The sequence below is a fragment of the Triticum dicoccoides genome, chromosome 5B, assembly GCF_002162155.2.
Source record: "Triticum dicoccoides isolate Atlit2015 ecotype Zavitan chromosome 5B, WEW_v2.0, whole genome shotgun sequence".
Lineage (NCBI taxonomy): Eukaryota > Viridiplantae > Streptophyta > Magnoliopsida > Poales > Poaceae > Triticum > Triticum dicoccoides.
The window spans coordinates 565,737,472-565,758,461 of record NC_041389.1 but is presented as its reverse complement, the minus strand read 5'-3'; the positions used below and the strand labels follow the sequence as shown (position 1 = coordinate 565,758,461).

The following is a 20,990-nucleotide window of genomic DNA, read 5'->3' as shown; positions in this document are numbered from 1 at the left end:
TGTGTTATACTATCATACTTGAAGAGGAATACATCCGAAGTTTTTATGAAAAAAAGGGGAAGAATTTAAATTTGTAAACTAAAAATAAAAATTTGAACCTTGTGTTCTCGTGCAAAAATTGCTATAGACCGGTTGAAATTTTACCAACGGACCAAACCGCATTCGACCAATTGAAGTTTACATTAGCCTTTGCATCGATCGGGACTAAAAACACAAATATAAACGAGCGCTTTATTACGATGGAGATACAAATACATGTACACGTACGGGGTCCACAAATACGTCACACACACAACATATATACTCCGGCACCTCGATCGGCGCCGATTATTTATCCCGTAGGAACGCATGTAGAAGTACGCATGCATGCGACAGAGCTTTGACCGAACAGGCGAACACAGACACAGGTCGATCGCTAGCTGCCCATCTTAGCTTAGTGCTGCCCGCCGGGAAGCTTCTCCTTGATCTTGTCCATGACGCCCTTCTTCTCGCCGGTGGCCTCCGCGCCGTGCGTGCCGGTGCCGGTGCCGGCGTACTCGCCGGCCGCCGGCGTGTGCTGCTGCCCGGTGGCGTCCTTGTGGGCTCCGCCGGGGAGCTTCTCCTTGATCTTCTCCTTCATCCCTTTCTTCCTCCTCCCGCCAGCGCCGTCGTCCTCAGACTACACATTTTAACACAGCAAGAAGCACAGCAAGGTTAAGATGACCGGTCGAGTGAGTCGATGTATATAGCGGCAGGCAGATCTGTCCTTGGGCTCACCGAGCTGGAGCTGGAACTGCCGGAGCGGCGCAGGACACCGTCGGTCTTGTGGTCGTCCCTGGTCGGCTGGAGCTGCCCGGTGCCCGCGGCGGCGGCGGCGCCGTGCGTCCCCGTGGGGCCGCCGGTGGCGCCTCCGTGCCCGGCCACGGGCTGGCCGTACTCCTCCACCTTGTCGGTGGCGTGGCCGGTCTGCCCCTGGTACTCCATTGTCGCGCCTTACGTACACCGGTCGATCTACTGGTGATGTGTATGGCTGTGTAAGTGTTGAACTGCTGCGAGTTGCGATGCAGCCAAGTGCAACTGCAGGTGGCTATTTGTAGGTGTCAGAATGGGCCAGGTGTTCGACTTCGAGAAGCACACCGACACCGGTACAAGTGCGTGGAGTGGTCATCCCGCCAATAAACAAAGCCACACGGCCTCGTCGGCGGTGGCACGTAGGGGTTCGCACTCTCTCGAAGGGCATGACTCCTCCATCGACGCATTCATATGCATGAACAGTAGTAGTACACGTTAGCGACAGCGTGGGTGGTAACGTGGAAAATCAGTGTTGTTTGTACTTTAAGAGAATTTAGATGAGAAAATTATAGTTTTCGTCTCTCAACTCTTGACGAAGTCTAGATTTGATCCCTCAACTATAAAACTGGACAACTTGCATCTCCAACTCTTGAAATCAGACAAGCTAAGTCCCTCTCACGATTGTAAGCGGTTTCTAAATGACATGCCGTGGTTTTGACCGGGTCTGTGTCCACGTGGCAATCCCCGATGGGTCTTCTTCTTCCTTCTCGTTCTAACTCAGCTCGGCATTTTGTCGAGCAGTTCCAGTGCGTGGAGCAGTATGAGGAGAATGTGGGCGTGGAAGCCTCGGGCAAAGTGGCATTGGTCCCTGACGACCTCCGCAAGGCAGCTCTGGTGCGTGCCGCCCGCGCCGTCGACACCAAGCTTGCCTGCGTGAGGACGACGACGGCTGACGGTGTCCTGGACTAGGGGGTACTCAACACGTCGTCTCCCGATCAGTTGGATTGGGCCGAGGACCCCCATGGCCGTATACTCATGGGCCAGTCCGGACAGTTGTCGCATACAAGAAAGATTCCACAAGACTTGGCGATCAAGACAAGGACTCCTCCCCCACTGGCGTATTCGGCTAGGACTCTTGTTATCCTAGGCCTCTGGTGCATTATATAAACCGAGGCCAGGCTAGTCGATAAACAACAACAACAACAACAACCATTACAATCATACCATAGGCTAGCTTCTAGGGTTTAGCCTCCTTGATCTCGTGGTAGATCCACTCTTGTAAACATCCACAATATCAATATCAATCAAGCAGGACATAGGGTTTTACCTCCATCAAGAGGGCCCGAACCTGGGTAAAACATCGTGTCCCTTGTCTCCTGTTACCATCGATCCTAAGACGCACAGTTCGGGACCCCCTACCCGAGATCCGCCAGTTTTGACACCGACATTGGTGTTTTCATTGAGAGTTCCGTTGTTTGATCGACGAAAGGATCAATGGCTCGACTGCAGGTCAACTGCGACGTCGGCTTCTTCGTCACCAGCTCGACTGGTCCCCTTGGCTTGACCGAGGACTGCGCCCTACCTCCGATCGTCATGTTCGGATGAAGGCCTTCATCAACACCAACTCCGATCTCTATCAAGATCATGGAGGAGTCATCCATGGAGCTCGAGGGCTCAACGTCAACATTGCCCTCAGGCGACCGTGTTGTTTTTCTGGACAGCAAACTTGTATCAGCCGCCATCGCCTCCTCGAGTATCGCCTAAATGATTGCTTCGGTGGAATTATGCGGAATTAAGTCTACAACAACCCTGCAAAAATTTCGTCGAGTTCCGATGGAGGAATCTTCGGCAATATCCGATATACCGGAGCCCTGTTGAATCTGGACGAGAATCCGGACGAGTTTAGGGCGTGGTATCCAGCGTCTAGCTCGGATGTCCTTTGGAGGATCCAACCGTTGATTTGCTGCGGAATTCCCATATCTACCACGTGCCAAAAATTCAGCTCGATCCGACCGACCGAACTCCGGGAACCTTCCGATTAGTGCATCACTTTTCGGTTCTGTTTTCTGCGCGAAAACGAATCCGACCCGAGTTCATCTTTTTTATGAACGGGATTTCGGACATCCTTTTTGAAGGAAGTTTTGTACGGGGTATTGTGTTTTGTTTCCGAACACATCCCAGTAACTTTAAAATCTTTTGAACATGATCTTCAACATCATGCTGGTGTCAAACCAGTCCGGCAATATTGCTCCACGGCTGCCGACCTGCGCCAGACACGTCGTCACTTTGTTGAGCCGAGCTCAACTTCTCCGGATCATCATCTCGGCAAGCCGAACGAGAGTCCGGCATCGCGAAGGATAAATCATCACCAACATCGCCCCCCTACGAATTACACGGAGCGGGCATACCGGCACCGCCGCACGGTCGCTTCATCAAGCCGGCATCGACCACGTCACGACCTGCATCGGCAGGGCCGCACTATTGCTTCTTCAAGCTGGTGTCCATCACGCCGACCTAAATTCGACATCTCGGCTGGACCAGGGGCTTCGCCATCTCTTCATCAACCTACTCCGGACACTTCGGCGTCACTAGCCGACCAGGCGATGGGTGCGCGGATCGAGTCCCAATTTTGGGAATCACCTTCCTTCGGATTGCTACAACAAATAAACCAGGTGCTATTAATCCTAGTATTTCTTTTTGCTTGTTTGGGTTAATTTTTCCCAAGGAACTATTACTCTGGTTTGTCCATCATATGCACATAGGTCTATCAAATGGTGGCCGCATTATCAACGGTCGCATGATGGTTCGGTCAGTTTCCGTACATAGTTCGGCGAACGTCGCATCCGGAACTCGGACCGACCTGTGAATCCAGGCTTTGCCACGCCTTTATTGCATTACGCCGACGACCTGCATCGACATCGACTTCGGCGCCAGGCCATATTTATTTTACTACTCACTTTGCATAAATTATTTATTATGCAACATTTTTTTTAATTCCTATTATTACTATTATCTCTGGTTTGCACTATTTTTTGTGCACAGGAAAATGATCCAGCCGAACTATATCCTTTGACGTCACCTCGGCTGGACGGGGGGCTTCGTCAACACTTCATTACCCCATGCCAGGGACTTCGGCATCACTCTGCCGTCCTGCATTGACCGTGCTATGTCACCACTTCGGAGTGCCGAGCTCTTTGCTCCGCCACCTCGGTACCGGCTTGGGGGATGGACACTTGTCCCGCATCAAGCTCGGACCGCGTCGTCAATACCGAACACATTAACCAGCTAAGTTGCCTTCATGCTCAAAGTTTTAAATTTCTAACTTGTGTTCAGTTCGACCAAGCATTATACTTTTTTGTAAAAAAAGTTGCTTGTAAAAATTTTCCTTGTCCAAACTTTGTTTGCACATACTTGACGCGCTACCCGCGCTCATTATACCTGGGGGCTTCTTTAACAGAAGCTTATTAATTCGGGCTTTATGCCCAACACATGTGTCACACTTCCGCATGTACCTTTTATTCACCATTATATGCATCGATATGACTTAAGTTTTGGTCAAGCTGGGTTGCCTGGCTCCTGTGCTTACCCCTACGTTCCCGATTGTTCGGCTAGGTGGTAAAGGGAGCACCTCTGCGATTGTTACTGCCGGGTCAGCCGGATGTGTACCTCAGACTGGGTGAAGCCGAAAGCTAGCGTTCTTAAGGGAATACTCGGTCGGTGAACTAAAAGATGATTTCTTACCTATTTATTTACCTGCCCCCAGATGTTTTTCTGCTCTTTTCGCAGTCCGGACATGCACTTTAGGGCATTGCCTCCCAGGGAAAGGAACCCCTAACGGAACTATTCTCCCTGGAAGATGTTTCTTACTAACCATGTAATATAACATAACTAGTTGGGCACTTGTCTAATAAAGCACTAATGACCCCTACGCCTGGTCTCCACGCATGCCCCGGGTTTTATAACCGCGAGGGTATTCGGACACACTCCGGACTATTGGGTCCAGAGGTTGAAGCAAAAAGGTCCGCTACGACAAACGATTTACAATCCGGCTAGAAGGCATTCTAAATGTCACCTTACATTTTATAGTCAACTTTTACCCAAGTCGCTTGGGGGCTCTTATGTTTATTTGAGCCGTTTCATACTAAGTGTTTTTCTTCTTAGTCGTTGCAAAGTTAAAGCACGGCAGAAGCGCTTTTTTTTCTAAAGTCCAATTTTTGGATTAGCACCGAACACTTGATCTTGTTCGGACGTCATGTTTTTACTGACGTTTTTTGGTTTTCCAAGCTTTTGGCACTTTTAACTATTTGTGTGTTTTCAGCACAAGTCTCGCAGTGCAACGCCGGACACCTTTAGAGATTCGGCAAAAACATTCTCGGATATTGCTATATATGCATCAGCTTCGAATTGTGTCTTCGGTCAATAGTTGGGTTGCCCGGCTCCCGCGCTTGCCTCCTATGTTCCGCTTTGTTCGGCTAGGTGTGCAAAGGGAGAACCACTGCGATTGTGCTTCCAGCTCGCATGGTCAAGCACCTCAGTGGAGAAAGCCGAAAACTGACTGTCACAATAGGTGTAAACTGGTCAGCGATCTGATGATTATATTAAATGACGGGCCATTCATAACATTGGCCGAAGTGTTTCCGGCTTGACCTCGACTGTCGCCGAACACTACCGGGGGCTATTAACTGGCCTCCCATACTAAATCCTCGATCTTTTGCTCTTACATTGGAGCTGAGGTTTCATGATCATGTTTAGCATGACAACCGAAAGAAAGAAACCGATAGCGGGACTATTTTCTTTGGAAGACATTTCTTCTGTTAAACAGTAATATAACATATCTCTCTGCGTACCTTTGTTTATAAAACCGTATGGCCAGATTGCCTTGTTTGTTGTAAATCTTTGCCCTCATAAAGACTTTATAAAGTAGGACAAACACTCCTCGGCTATTGGCTGAGGAGGTGGAAGCCGATGGTCGGTCAACAAAGTTTTGTACAATGCGGATCCGAGCATTAATGATGTAAAGTACTTGGATACATAGAGTCATTACACATAATTTGTGATTTTACTATGGATATCGATCCTTAATTCGGCCTCCCGTGCCCGCATTAAGGCTCGGGGGCTACTGGGCTTCGGGCTTATTATTTACAAATATTAAAGGGGCACATCAATCCCCTGATCTGGTGTTGCCACCCGACCAGTGTCTCGGGGGCTACTGCATTGCCTGTTCTATGCAAAAAAAATTAAGTGCAATATAGTTTCCGAGGAGATTTTGATCCTCAGGTTGGTCGGCCACACCCAACCTGATTCTCGAGGACTGAGCACGCCGCTTTTTGTGTCCCGAAGTATTCCGCCGAGCTAGGACTTGATCCTCAGACCGATTTTGCAAATCAACATGAGTCTCAGCGGCTACGGGGATCAGCGGTCTTGTGTCATCCTTCATGTGCATCTCGGGTTTTAGACCGATACCCACCTTGAGGGCTACTGGCACCAATCAAAAATATTGACAAAAATCAGCCACATTCGGGGTGGTGCACCACCTCAGAAGCAGTCCGGCGTAAAGCTCGGGCGCTAGTGGCTGGCTCCATAGAGGGAACTTCCGGCATTAAGCTCGGCTAAACTCCTTCAAACTTCTTTGAACCGAGGTGATTTACGACACCTCGAATACAGTCCGGCGTTGGAGCTCGGATACATAGTCCGGCGTTGGAGCTCGGATACATAGTCCGGCGTTGGAGCTCGGATACCGTCCGGCGTTGGAGCTTGGATACATAGTCCGGCGTTAGAGCTGGGAAGCAGTCCGACATTGGTGCTCGGCTGCAAAAGATACCTCGAATGCAGTCCGGTGTTGGAGCTCGGACGCAAGAGGACGTTGCCGCCCGGGAACAACTTCAAACCCGAGGTGTGGCATAAAAATAACAAGGCATTGATAAAGGCCAGAAACTTAAAGGGGCTCCTCGGATACCCGACGTGTAAACTCGTCAAATGCATTTCGGCGATCCTCAAGATCGAAGATGAGAAGATTTGTTGAACCAGTTTTCAAGACCGATGGCCGAAGATGAAGAACAGTTCGGAAGAATCGAGGAGCGTCCCCAACTTGAAGACTGGTTCAGGGGGCTACTGACGGTGTCCTGGACTAGGGGGTACTCAACACGTCGTCTCCCGATCAGTTGGATTGGGCCGAGGACCCCCATGGCCGTATACTCATGGGCCAGTCCGGACAGTTGCCGCATATAAGGAAGATTCCACAAGACTTGGTGATCAAGACAAGGACTCCTCCCCCACTGGCGTATTCGTCTAGGACTCTTGTTATCCTAGGCCTCTGGTGCATTATATAAACCGAGGCCAGGCTAGTCGATAAACAACAACAACCATTACAATCATACCATAGGCTAGCTTCTAGGGTTTAGCCTCCTTGATCTCGTGGTAGATCCACTCTTGTAAACATCCACAATATCAATATCAATCAAGTAGGACGTAGGGTTTTACCTCCATCAAGAGGGCCCGAACCTGGGTAAAACATCGTGTCCCTTGTCTCCTGTTACCATCGATCCTAAGACGCACAGTTCGGGACCCCCTACCTGAGATCCGCCGGTTTTGACACCGACAACGGCCTTACTGGCCACGCCGATGCGTCTGCGGGAAGATGGAGGGTGTCGGAGGAGATCCATCGTTATGGTCAGGAGATGCTATACCGCGAGGAAATGCTATGGCTCCAATGCTCAAGGGTTGCTTAGCTCAAAGAGGGGGATAGAAATACGAAGTTCTTTCACCGGAAGGCAGTTTGGAGAGCTAGAAAGAATAGAATTAAAGGATTCACGGATGCGCACGGGGTATGGCAACAAGAGCAACGGGCTATGGAGAGGATGGCCAAGGATTACTTCCAGCATATGCTCACGGCTGACCCTGCCATCGACCCAGAGGAGATCATCCAACTTTTTCAACCAAAAGTGACGGATGACATGAATGAAAAGCTATGTGCCCCGTTCTCTGATAAAGAGATTAGTGATGTGTTATTCCATATAGGCCTCTTAAGGCCCCAGGCCCGGACGGTTTTCTGGCGAGATTTTTTCAGCAGCATTGGGGTACACTTAAGGAGGATATAATCGTGGCGGTGAAGCTATTTTTTGAAACAGGTATTATGTCGGAGGGTGTAAATGCTACATCTATAGTCTTGATACCTAAGGTGAAGGATCCAAAAAGGCTTGCTGACTTTTGTCCCATTAGCCTATGCAACATCACATACAAGATTATTTCTAAATGCCTTGTGAACCGGCTACGACCGCTACTAGATGATATCATAGCGCCGGAACAGAGTGCCTTCATACCAGGCAGACTCATCACAGATAGTGCGTTCATTGCCTTTGAGTGCATTCATTCTATTAAGCAAGAGAAGGATCCGGACAGGAGTGCTTGTGCATATAAACTTGACCTATCCAAGGCATATGATAGGGTGGATTGGGAATTCCTAAGGCAGATGATGCAACAGCTTGGCTTTGATCACCGGTTGGTGCAATGGATTATGCTTTGCGTAACCTCGGTGACATACTCTGTCAAAGTGAATGAAGCCAACTCAGATTCATTCGTCCTGTCGCGTGGGCTACGGCAGGGAGACCCGCTCTCACCTTTCCTATTTTTGTTCGTGGCGGATGGGCTTGATGCACTACTAAAAAGGAAAGTGCAACAGGGCTTGATCACCCCCTTGCGGGTATGCCCGAGGGCGCCGGGCATCTCACATTTGCTCTTCGCGGATGACACACTCCTCTTCTTCCACGCATCGGCAGCTGAAGCAATGGCAGTTCGTGATGTCCTTGCTACGTACGAGAGATGCACTCACTAGTAGAAAAAGGACCTATTGTCCCGGTTCGTAAGGGTCATTTGTCCTGGTTTTTGAACCGGGACTAAAGTGTCGGTACTAATGCCCTAGACCTTTAGTCCCGGTTCTTACATAAACCGGGACAGATGAGCCCCCACGTGGCCGGTGCGGCGAGCCCAGGCAGGAGGCCCTTTGGTCCCGGTTGGTGGCGCCAATCGGGACCAATAGGCATCCACGCGTCAGCATTTCAGGTGCTGGGATTTTTGCTTTTTAAAGGGGGGGGGGGTAGGAGGTTTTGAGGGGTTAATTTAGGTGTTTCATATATTGTGTTATCTAGCTAATTAATAGAGAGAAGTGTCCTCTCTTATCTTCGTGCTTGGTCGATGCTACGTACTATATGTATAGAGAGGACTAGACACGCTAGCTAGTAAGCACATGAAGGAAACAAAAGATCATCATGAACATATGCATACAGAGAGAAGTGATATCGACCACCTCTCCTTCTCTAAGACATTGGTCGAACAACAAATTCTCGTATATCTATCCGACGCTACGTACTGGCTACATATATACAATATAAGTAGCTCTTACAATATAATCTCCTAATTAAAATTGAGCTGATTAGGGTCCACATGGTATTCTCCATCTTTAGCGATCACGTGGTCAAGAAAGAATGCCGCCAATTCCTCTTGAATTTCTCGCATACGATCTGGTGGTAGGAGTTCATTCTGCATCCAAAATATCTAATTTGAAGAAGGGGGTCAATACATATATATGAATAAATGAAACTGAACACAAATGATGGTAATAAAATAAAATTGTGAATATTATTATTTACACACTTCATATTGTTTGTCAGAGTAGCCCCGCTCACAAGTCGTGTGGCGGATGGACTCACAAATGTAGTATCCACAGTAATCATTTCCTTGTTCCTGCCACAACCACTTTACAAGAAATAGAGGTCAATCAAACTGATAATTAGCACGCATGCTAAACGGTATTGATGAAACTAGCGCTTGAATCACTAGGAGATGCGTGGAACATGCTACTATAGTACTTACTTTCGGGTGTCTAAATTGCAGCTTCTTCGGTAGTCCCGGAGTTTTTGAGGTGAATTTTTTCCAAACCCTGCCAGACAAAGAAAACAATTACTTGATATCAGGAAATGAACAAAAAGTTGTCGATATGGTGCGATAATGATCGATTTAACTTCTCTAGAATTTCAGTCATGTCCGCGTACTCCTTGGGAGCTTTTCGTCTCGAGTCTAAGACGGTTACTAGTCCCTGCTCGAGCTTAATCTTTAGGAGAATATAGTGGAAGCTGCGCACTCATGCATAACTCATCAATTATATTACTATAACCTCGACTAATAAGGGAAACCGAATATGCACAAGACAGTAAACACTCACTGGAATTCGTAAGGGAAGAGTATTATAGCTTTGTTTTGATTTAATACAAACGATTGTAACATCTTGGCCTCGATATCTTTGGCCTGAAATTCAACCATATATGCATCTATGAGATTTGTGTTAATGAACCCAATATCACCGATTTGTCTTTTCTTCAATTCGGCGATCTTCAATCTGCATAATATAGTGAGGATAATTAAAAATACATGCAATGAAAGAGCTGACCTATATATAGAGACTTAATTAATGACAGAAGTAGTACTACTTATAGGCAGTAGCAAGTGATCATTAATTTATCGAGGGCCTTTAGATTGAAAAACGCGAAGAACTCCTCAAATGGAACATTCAACAGTTCAATTCCAAAGAGGTCATGCTCCTCTCTAACTCTTAGCGTCAAAATGCCCCCCCCCCTCAGACTCTCTGCAGGTTTTCATGTACCAATCATGGAATCTTCGCATCATCGTTGGTAGAGATCTTTCATCTTTGACGAGAGGCTTCCCGTACACGTATTTGTGTTCATCCACCTCCAAGAAATCATATTGTACATCATCGGGCAGGTAATCTTCAAGATTGTTATAACCGGGCACCATCCCGCTTGGAACATTAGCGACGATATCGCTAGACACCTGGAGCGGGGGGAACGATTGGTTCGCTTGTTCGCTGAGCTGGGCAACTTTTTTCCCAGCTCGTCGTTGACCACTGATAGTACTTCCCGACCGCGACGCTTCCACAAATGACTTTGTAAGAATGCGCTCATAGTTGCCTTTCACCGGAGACGTTGGCGGTTTCTTCAGGGCAGCCAGAGTACGCTTCACTTTTACCGGATCTATCTTCTCCTCCGGAGGTGGATGTTTCTTTACTTTCACCCCTTCAAAGAAGTTCTTCACTTCGGCTTGCACGATCTGTGTGCCGCCATGCGCCGTTGAAGGAGGCTGAGTGCCCTGATCACTCGCTAGAGGAGGAGGTGGAGGAGGAGGCGGATTGCCCTGACTCGCCGGATGTTGGGGATATAACTACTGAGTGTAAACCGCCTAGGAGGGGCCGGTTCACCCTCAACTATATTGAAGCTCATGAAGAACAGGAAGATGGCGCTTTACTAATGAAGCTAGAGGCCCAAGGCCCAAAGGCGGATTAGGGCCCATAGTGGTAACCCGCCATAGTTGTATAACTTGTATTGTAAGTTAGGGAGGTAGAGACCGAGCCGGACACTTGTATGAACCGGCCTCAGAACTCTGTAAACCGGCCGGGCGTCAACCTGTGTATATAAAGGGACGACCCGACGGCGGTTCAGGGACAACAAACAACAACTCAAAAGCCAGGCATAGCGTGTTTGCTCCCTGGTAATCGAAACCCCAATAATTCCATCACAACTAGACGTAGGCTTTTACCTTCATTGAAGGGGCCGAACTAGTATAAACTCTCGTGTCCTTTGTCCGGTTTAACCCCTTCAAGCTAACCCATCACGATGGCTCCATGACTAAGTCCTTTCATGAGGACATCTGACGTGATATTTCCACGACAGTTGGCGCCCACCGTGGGGCTATCGCATGATGGTTTCGAGTTCTTGAAGGGCAACTTTGAAGGACTCAAAGGGTACGCGGTTGGCCGGATGACCAAGAGTCATCGCGGCAAGCTCTACATTGACGACGCAGGGTGGGGCCCCGAGGCCGGCTCAATTGAGTACGGGTACCGGGTCCCGTTTGGCGGAATTCACGTTTTCATCGGCAAGATCGGCGAACTGGGCCCTGAGCCAGACATCTGCACCGACCTCGTCGAGACGGCTCAGCGTGCAAGCCCCGCTCGGATTCAGCCCGCCATGAAGCGTGCGTTCGTAGGATGCGTCCACGGGATCGAATCTGAACCGGTGTCCGAAGGTGAGATGGTCGCTTATTCCGATGGCGAATCATCCACCAGCGAAACCGAGTCCCTATACCAAGGTCATGATGGTGTGTTCGAAGGGTATTCCGATGGCACCAGTATTCCGGAATTTCTTGAACCGCCAAACGGAGTTGCAATCTTCATGGCCGGAACACAGCCAACTTTGCAAAATTCTACTGCGGCGGCATCCCGACCAACAGCCGAGGCAGGAGGCCCCGCGCGCCGGCCGGCTCAAGTTCTGTCCGGTTTGTTGGACGCCTGGACGACGTTATTGGCCACAACAGTTACCGCGGAGACTCAAGATTGGCATAACGCAGAGGTCGCTAAGTTACAGGATCAGATAACTCAGGCCAAAGAGGACTTGGCGGCTGAGGAAACCAGGATGACAGAGGAGCGGGCCGCTTTAGATGCCCAGGCGCAGAGGATTCAGGCCGAGAATTGTCGCCTTTTGCTGGATCAAAATGCCTCGAATGAAGTATTGAGGAGGAGACATCAGTCTCGCTTGCCGGCGGATTACAATGCGATGAATCTCTTCAGTACACCAGGGGCAGGAACCAACAACCCGCCAGTAGTAAACCGGACGGTCGTACCAAGGACCGGAGCACAGGATCAACCTCAGGTGATGGGTCCACCTCGACGAACCGACAACCCGCCGCGGTACACAACACCCCCGCGGGGTCACTTCTCTACCCCTTTGGATAACATGATAGCAGCAGCATCTCGGCTGGCAGCTATTCCGATGGAGGGTGAATCGCCGGTGGCGGTTGAGACACGGCGGGCCAGGGATCTTCTTCAGACTGCTATGGCGCAGCAGCAGGCCTACTCATATAGCCGAGACAGGATTCACACGACCCCCCGTCCGAGCAAAAGCTATAGCAGGCACATAGATGAACCGGAGGTGTCCAGCAGTGCGCGGTGCTGTATTGTCCCTCAAGGACCCAATCCGGCACGTGGTGAAGTGAACACTCAGGACGTGGTGGATAATGTCAGAGCATGAAGGGAGGCCGCTTTAGCAGCACAATATGCGGGTCGTTATCAACCCACCCCGGTTCAGCCAGCAGCGTCAGTAGACCGAGGCACCGGGCTTGCCTTCAGTTCCTGGGGAGTACCGTGTCTCATTCTGGTTCTCTGTAATGTGCGGCTGCCTAAGGATTTCAAGGGTCCATGTAAGGTGCCTAATTACACCGCTGATCAGCCGCCTGAGGCATGGGTTGAAAGTTATGAGATGGCAATTGAGATGCTGGATGTGGATGAAGCGGCCTGTGCAAAATACTTTACGATGATGTTGCAAGGGATAGCCCGCACCTGGTTGAAGAACCTGCCAGCTAACTCCATCGAGTCATGGGACCAATTAAAGGCCCGGTTTATAGCAAATTTCAAGGATACATGCAAACAACCTATGTCCATTGTGGATCTGGATGCCTGTGTTCAAGGAGAGAACGAGTCAACAACTCATTGGGTGTGCCGAGTTTCAGAAGTTTTGCACTCGTCAGACCGCATTAACGCTGGCCAAGCAATCATAACGCTAGAGCGTAATTGCCGGTTTAATTCACTGAAGATGAAGTTGGGACGGCTCAAGCGCCACTGCAATGACATGGGAACCCTTATGGCAGCCTTGGTAAAGTATGCCGATTCTGATAATACCAAGCATCACGATTCTGATGAGGAGAAACCGGAGAAGGGAAAGAAGAACGGTGGTGCAAAGGGAGAGCATCACAACCAAGGAAGCCATGGGAATAATGGTAAGCGCAAAGCAGATAGTTCAGATTTTGTGGCTAACACCAATATGCAGTGTCGTAAAGGTAAACCGACCCAGCGCGGTGGAGGGATGAATCTGGAGCGTTTGCTAAACCAGCCCTGCCCAAAGCACGGGACCAAGGAGGTTCCAGCAATACATCTCTGGAAAGATTGTCACATTATGAAGGAGTTCAAAAATTCTGATCTCTTCCGGTATGATCAGGGTCCATCGGGCGGTTCAGGTCCAGGTTTTCATGGTGGCAGCGGTTCAAACTCTGGATTTCAGAATAATCAGGGTAACCAGAACAACCAAGGTGGTCATAACCAACAGAATAATCAAGGGAATCAGCAGTAGTCAGGTGATCAGAGTCACCCAAAGTAGTTGAATGGTGGGCAGTATCATGTGTTCACTACTAGTTTGTGCAAGCGTGATCAGAAGCTTCACAAGAGAGCAGTTAATGCTGTTGAACCGGCGGTGCCACGTTACTTACAGTGGTCAGAGCAGCCCATTGTGTGGAGCAGAGAGGATCATCCGCCCCGGGTTGACAATCCGGGTCATCTAGCTTTGGTGGTGGCGCCTCAAGTGGGAGGTTATAAGTTTACCAAGGTGCTGATGGATGGAGGGAGTAGTATCAACATCCTGTACTACGAAACTTTCCGTCGCATGGGGTTGACAGACTAAACCGTCAAACACTATTTTTCATGGTGTAGTACCAGGTAAATTGGCATATCCTGTTGGCAAGATCGCTTTGGAGGTTGTGTTTGGGGATGAACATGATTCCAGGTCTGAAACATTGACCCTTAATTTGAAGTGGTGAAAATCCAGAGCTCATATCATGCACTGTTTGGATGGCCGGCTTACGTGAAGTTCATGGCAAGGCCCTGTTACATTTATTTACATCTCAAGATGCCAGGTCATAAGGGGACCATCACAGTTCACGGAAGTCGTAAGATTGCTTTGGATTGCGAGGAAGGTGATGCGGCCTATGCTGAATCGGTTTGTGCTACAAAGGAGTTGAAGTTCTATAAGGACAATGTTGATCCACCACTGAGCATGACCCGACCCTGAAGTTCAAACTGGTAGATGAGACTAAACTTGTTGACTTTGTTCCTGGCGATTCATCAAAGCAGTTTAACATCAGCACCAATCTGGATCCGAAATAGGAAAGCGCGCTCATCGAGTTCATCCGTGAGAACCGGGACATTTTTGCATTGAAGCCTTCTGACATGTAGGTGTACCGAGGGAACTCGCTGAGCACACTCTCAATATTGATCCTAAGTTTAAACCAGTCAAGCAGTTTCTTCGCCGCTTTAACGAGGAAAGACGCAAGGCCATTGGTGAGGAGGTAGCCCGGCTATTGGCTGCTGGATTTATCATTGAAGTATTTCACCCTGAGTGGTTGGCTAATCCGATGCTGGTTCTTAAGAAAAACGACACTTGGCGCATGTGTGTGGACTACATAGATCTGAACAAAGCTTGTCCGGCGGATCCTTTTGCTCTCCCGCGTATTGATCAGATCATTGATGTGACGGCGGGTTGTGAGCGTTTAAGTTTCTTGGATGCCTATTCAGGTTATCATCAAATCAAAATGGCAGTTAAGGACCAGGAGAAGACAACCTTCATCACTCCTTTTGGAGCTTTCTGCTATGTTTCTATGCCTTTTGGGCTTAAGAGTGCCTAGGCAACTTACCAGCGCTGTGTGCAAAATTGTCTTCATACTCAGATTGGGCGCAATGTTCATGCCTATGTGGATGAAATTGTAGTAAAATCCAGGAAGAAGGAGACGTTCATAGATGATCTCAAGGAAACCTTTGACAATCTTCGGGTTTATAAGATGATGCTTAATCCGGACAAGTGTGTTTTTGTTGTTCCGGCAGGCAAGCTTCTAGGTTTTTTGGTGTCCAACAGAGGCATTGAGGCTAATCCGGAGAAGATTAAAGCGATTACATCTTTAGCTAAACTGGCGTGCATTAATGATGTTCAGCGTCTGGCAGGTCGAATTGCAGCCTTAAGCTGGTTTATCAGCCGCTTAGGAGAAAAGGCGATCCCTCTATATCAGATGTTGAAGAAAACATACACTTTTGTCTGGAGTGATGCGGCTGATGCGGCATTTGAAGACTTGAAGCGGCAATTGGCTGAACCGCCAGTCCTTGCTGCTCTGATTGACAAGGAGCCCTTGTTATTATACGTGGCTGCTAATGCCCATGTTGTCAGTGTGGCCATTGTGGTTGAGCGCAAGGAGGCTAGGAAGGAATATCCGGTTCAACAGCCGGTTTACTATATCAGCGAAGTGCTTATCGAGTCAAAGCAGAGATATCCGCATTGGCAGAAGCTGGTATATGGGGTTTTTATGGCAAGTCAGAAGCTCAAGCAGTACTTTCTAGGCCATTCCATCACAGTGGTCAGTTCTGCTCCTCTGGGCGATATAATTCAAAACAGGGAGGCAACTGGCCGGGTTACAAAGTGGGCAATTGAGCTTGGTCCACATGGGTTGAAGTATATGCCTCGAACGACCATCAAATCTCAAGCGCTTGTTGACTTCATCAATGATTGGACCGAGTTATAGGCACCAGAGGACAAACCGGATAACACATACTGGACTATTCACTTTGATGGATCCAGGCAATTGGAGGGCTCGGGGGCTGGAGTTGTCCTTACTTCCCCTCGAGGTGATAAAATTCGTTATGTTCTCCGCTTAATGTTTCCTTGTACTAACAATGCAGCTGAGTACGAAGCGTTACTCCACGGTCTCCGTGTAGCCAAGGAAATGAATTTAAGCCGAGTACGATGCTTTGGAGATTCTGATCTGGTGGCCCAACAAGTTTATGGCACTTGGGATTCTAAGGATCCACTCATGGCGGCTTACAGACGTGAGTTGGATATTGTGGCGGGTCACTTTAAGGGTTATTAGGTTGAGCACATTGACCGGCGCAAAAATGAAGCAGCAGACGCTTTAAGCCGACTGGGATTTCAGTGTAAACCGGTACCACCCAATACCTTTTTAGATATCTTGCATAACTCGTCTGTTAAGTTGCCTACAGAGGAGGATTTAGCTGTTCCTGATCCGAAGGCCCAGCTGGTCGCCGCTTTACATGTCATTCCAGATTGGATAGTTCCATATCTGGCATATATGAACCGGGGCGAGTTACCAGATGATGAAGTTTTAGCCCGACAGATAGTCCGGCGATCCAAGTCTATGGTTATTCACAATGGCGAGTTACACCATTGCAGTGTGTCAGGTGTATTCCAGCGTTGTGTCTCTCCCGAGGAAGGCCAAGAGATTCTACGTGAGATCCATGAAGGGGATTGTGGTCACCATGCCAGTTCAAAGTCTCTGGTGGCTAAAGCTTTTCGTCATGGGTTCTACTGGTTGACACCTCATGCTGATGCGGAGGATCTGGTAAAGCGGTGTGATGCTTGTCAGAAATTTTCACGCCGAGCTCATGTTCCGGCTCAGGAACTATGGATGATTCCTATCACTTGCCCGTTTGCTACTTGGCGACTTGATATGGTGGGACCTTTTAAGCGATCCAAGGATAAGAAGACCCACCTGTTGGTGGCAGTTGACAAGTTCACTAAATGGGTTGAAGCGGAGCCCGTAAGCAAGTGTGATGCAGCTATGGCAGTTCAATTTCTCAAGAAGATCATCTTCCACTTTGGCTTTCCACACAGCATCATCACGAATAATGGCACAAACCTTTCTAAAGGTGAGATGGAGGACTTCTGTCAGAGAGAGCACATCCGGATTGATATAGCATCCGTGGCTCACCCCCAGTTCAATGGTCAAGCGGAGAGAGCTAATCAGGAAATTTTGAAGGGTATCAAGCCCCGGCTCATGATTCCCTTAAAACGGACGCCGGGTTGTTGGGTTGAAGAATTACCTTCTGTTTTATGGAGCATTAACACCACCCCCAACAGATCAACGAGCTATACACCTTTCTTCATGGTTTACGGGGCAGATGCGGTCCTCCCAAGTGATATTTGTCATGATTCGCCCCGGGTTGCTAATTATGTTGAAGCGGATAGTGAGCAAGCACGCCAGGAGGCGTTGGACCTGTTAGATGAAAAACGGGACATGGCTTTGGCTCGTTCGGCGGTTTATCAGCAAGATCTGCGGCGTTATCACAGCCGTCGGGTTAAAACAAGAACCTTTCAAGAAGGCGACTTGGTGCTCCGGCTCATCCAGGATCAGACCGATATGCACAAGTTATCCCCACCTTGGGAAGGACCCTTTGTGGTCAGCAAGAATCTGCACAACAGATCATACTATCTCATTGATGTTCGAGACAACTCACGCAGTTCTGAGGAGGAGACCCGACGGCCGTGGAACATAGCTGTCCTTCGGCCTTACTATACTTGAGCCATAGGCTTCTCTTATGTACATATTTCGACAATGTATATATTATGATCAACATAATAAACCGACATCCTTGCTATAAGCAGGGCCTCTACTGTTTTTTCTCAAATATCTTTTGAGTTACATGGGGGCTTCAGCTGACAAAATGGAGTACTACCTGTTAAACCGGCTATCATGCCACAATACATCTTGGGAGCTTCACACCCAAGGGGCCAAAGAGAGTTTGGATGCTATGCACAACTCAAACATAGGTAACCATTGAGCACAGCTCACAAAGTTACTTGGGGGCTCTTTGTGTAAAGTAACAAAGAGTTTGAAAGGACCCTTGTAATTGGGGATCGACCCACGGCTTGGAAGCCTGGTGTATTCACCTAAAACCCCGGGTTAACCTGCCTTCATCAAGTAAGCCACTCCTATCCAGGTAATCCTGGCACGACCCGCCGAACATTTGACAAGTCAATCTTATACAGACCCTGAACTTGTCAAAGTTAAAACGATGATTGGTTATTTGGAGGTCCATCTTAAAAGGCTTTGCAAAATGGTTTAACTCAGTGGCCTGGCAGCCCATGAAAGGCCTCGAATTTGGGCCTGGCATCCCTTGAAAAGCCTCGACTACACGGTTTTTATTTTCTTTTTGCCAAGTTTTTACTCTTTGATAAATTTATCTTGAATCGGTGTCTATTAACTCGGTGTGGCTTTTCAGTCATCATAATAACCCGATGTTTGTTAACCCGGCTTGGCTTTCAACTACAAGTTGTCTGACCATACTCATTATCAAACCGGTGTTACAAAACCCGGTCTGGCTTTGACTATACGTTGCCAGTTTGATCATCTGGTGTTCATCATAACCCGGCGTGATTTATTACACACCAGCACTACATGGTGGGAGTTATCAATACTCAAGATTTGGGTTTTCACCCTTCCTCCAATCATAGTTGATAAACCAACTAAGTGATTTAATATCACAGGTATGATTTATTTCATATTTCTATTCAGCCTTGGTTATAAACCAGGCTTTGTCTTGGGCATTATGACCCGTCCGGCGGCAAACCGCCCGGACAGTTCTTTTTTATGCAGACATCAGGAATGCATGAAATTATCAAAGTATATTTAAGCACATCAAATATTATGGCGGATCAAAAAAGTCATGTATCTGCGCCATAGATCAAAGTATTTTAACTAGCCTATTACAAGGCGCTTTGAGGCCCAAAATAATGATTGTTTTTACACAGAACAAAGTCTGTGACAATAACCAGATTGCCGGATCAAGATTCATCGCCGGGTTGACGTGATGTTGAATCTTCAGGCGTCGGTTCAACCTCCTCCTCTCCACCCAGTGGCTGGAAGTCAACGGTGGTCCAGTCAATCCGGGTTAAAGCTTGAAAGATAGCCTCTTCACTTATAAGATTCGACGGTTCAACGCCAGGAGCATATGTGTGCTTACGAATTGGCAGAATAAGATTCTGCACTTCCTTCACAGCAGTGTCAACTCGATGATTGTTGGCATCATAGAAGGACCGATGCAACGTCAAATTCACCTCTTCAGCCAACTGACTTGCTATCGGACGCATCTCCTTGGTTAGGGCCTTGAGGGCTCAATTATCGAATGATGATCCATTTTCTTGTTCATCCGGATAACCCTTTGCGATATCAACTGGATCCATGTCAGCTATCCATGATTTGGCACGAGTCAGTGCTAGCAAAGCACCAGCTCTGGCAGCCGATCGCTTCAACTCCTCTATCTGAGCAGGAGTCAATGAGAGCTTGGCCAAGGTATCCTTGATCAAGGTGGGTGCCGGTTTGTTGTACGAAGCTGCAGAGATGACTCGTTGTGCACCAGTATACAATTGCTCAATCAATGTGTATGTTGCTTTCAACTTCATCCGCATATCTGCGCCTAGATGAGCTATGCGATTACCTGAAACAGTTTTGAAACTTAAATGTTAAACCGACAGAGTTGAAGATACTTCAGAACAAGATATTATAGAGTACTTACCAAAAATTGCAGCTGTCATGGCATTCACTTGATGTTTCAGCCCAGTCAGCTCTTCGTCCACCGGTTTAAGAGCTGCTTCAGCGTCTTCAGCCCGCTTCAACAAAGCAGCCCCTTCGGTTTCCCAGTTGGTGCGTTCAGTTTTGAAGCCATCTTTCAGTTGTTACATGGCTATCAAAGCGCCCTTTAGCTCCTCTTTGGCTTTAGAGGTCTCTTCTTGCTGGGACTTGATGTTTTCTTGAAGAACGGCGATTTGAGACCCTTTGGTATTTATATCATCCTGCAAAAATCAGAAGAGGAAGCTGTTAAAATTTCTCTCAAAGTCCCAAGCACATAACAATTTATACACTTGGCACTTGGGGGCTAATGCGGATTGCTTCTTAAAATAGAGATCTTAAAGTCCCAAGGCTCAAAACAAAGTATTAAGCTTGGCACTTGGGGGCTAATGCAATATTAATCTGCTAAGTACACGGTAAAGACATTTAATAAGGACAGAAAGTCCCGGTTCATCTTATTAAGGTAAACCAACCCTTGGAGGCTACTCTGTTGAAAGGTTATTGCTCTTTAAAGTCCCGTTTCATCCTGTTCAGATAAACCGGCCCTTGGGGACTATTCAGTTGAAGTATTCCAAAATATTACAAGACCCGGTTTGTCTTCAAGAGATAAACCGGCCCTTGGGGGCTACAATAGGAGTTGATATGTATTACAAGCAAATTTAAAGTGTTTTGCATATTACCTCATAGCGTTCCTTCACTAAGTTCACCAAACCGGCCTCATAATCCCGGCTTGTGTATAAGCGGTTTAAGTATCCGCAATGGAGCTCGTCGATACCAAGGTTCATGAAGCTGGATAAATTTGCCTTCCCTTTCCCCTTGCCCATAGCAGCAAATTCCTCATTGACAGTGTGCTTTGACAAGGCAACTGGGTTGCCAGGGGCAGTGAAACCATGACCAGTGATAACAACATAATCATCGCCACCTTTTGACGGGGTTGGCGGATTGACAGTATCCCTGGCAGGGCTTGGCATGTCGTCGCC

At 48.1% G+C, this 20,990-nt stretch overlaps 1 protein-coding gene across 1 annotated transcript; it reads right to left on the bottom strand.

Annotated features, from left to right (window-relative positions):
- Positions 1-205: 205 nt before the first annotated feature.
- On the bottom strand, positions 206-1,037 carry LOC119306171 (dehydrin DHN2). The gene is made up of 2 exons (XM_037582470.1): positions 757-1,037; positions 206-658 (listed from the first exon to the last, which is right to left on the bottom strand). The coding sequence occupies exons 1-2, from the start codon at positions 961-963 to the stop codon at positions 434-436; spliced, it is 432 nt and encodes a 143-aa protein (XP_037438367.1). The 5' UTR covers positions 964-1,037; the 3' UTR covers positions 206-433.
- Between the last annotated feature and the right edge of the window lie 19,953 nt (positions 1,038-20,990).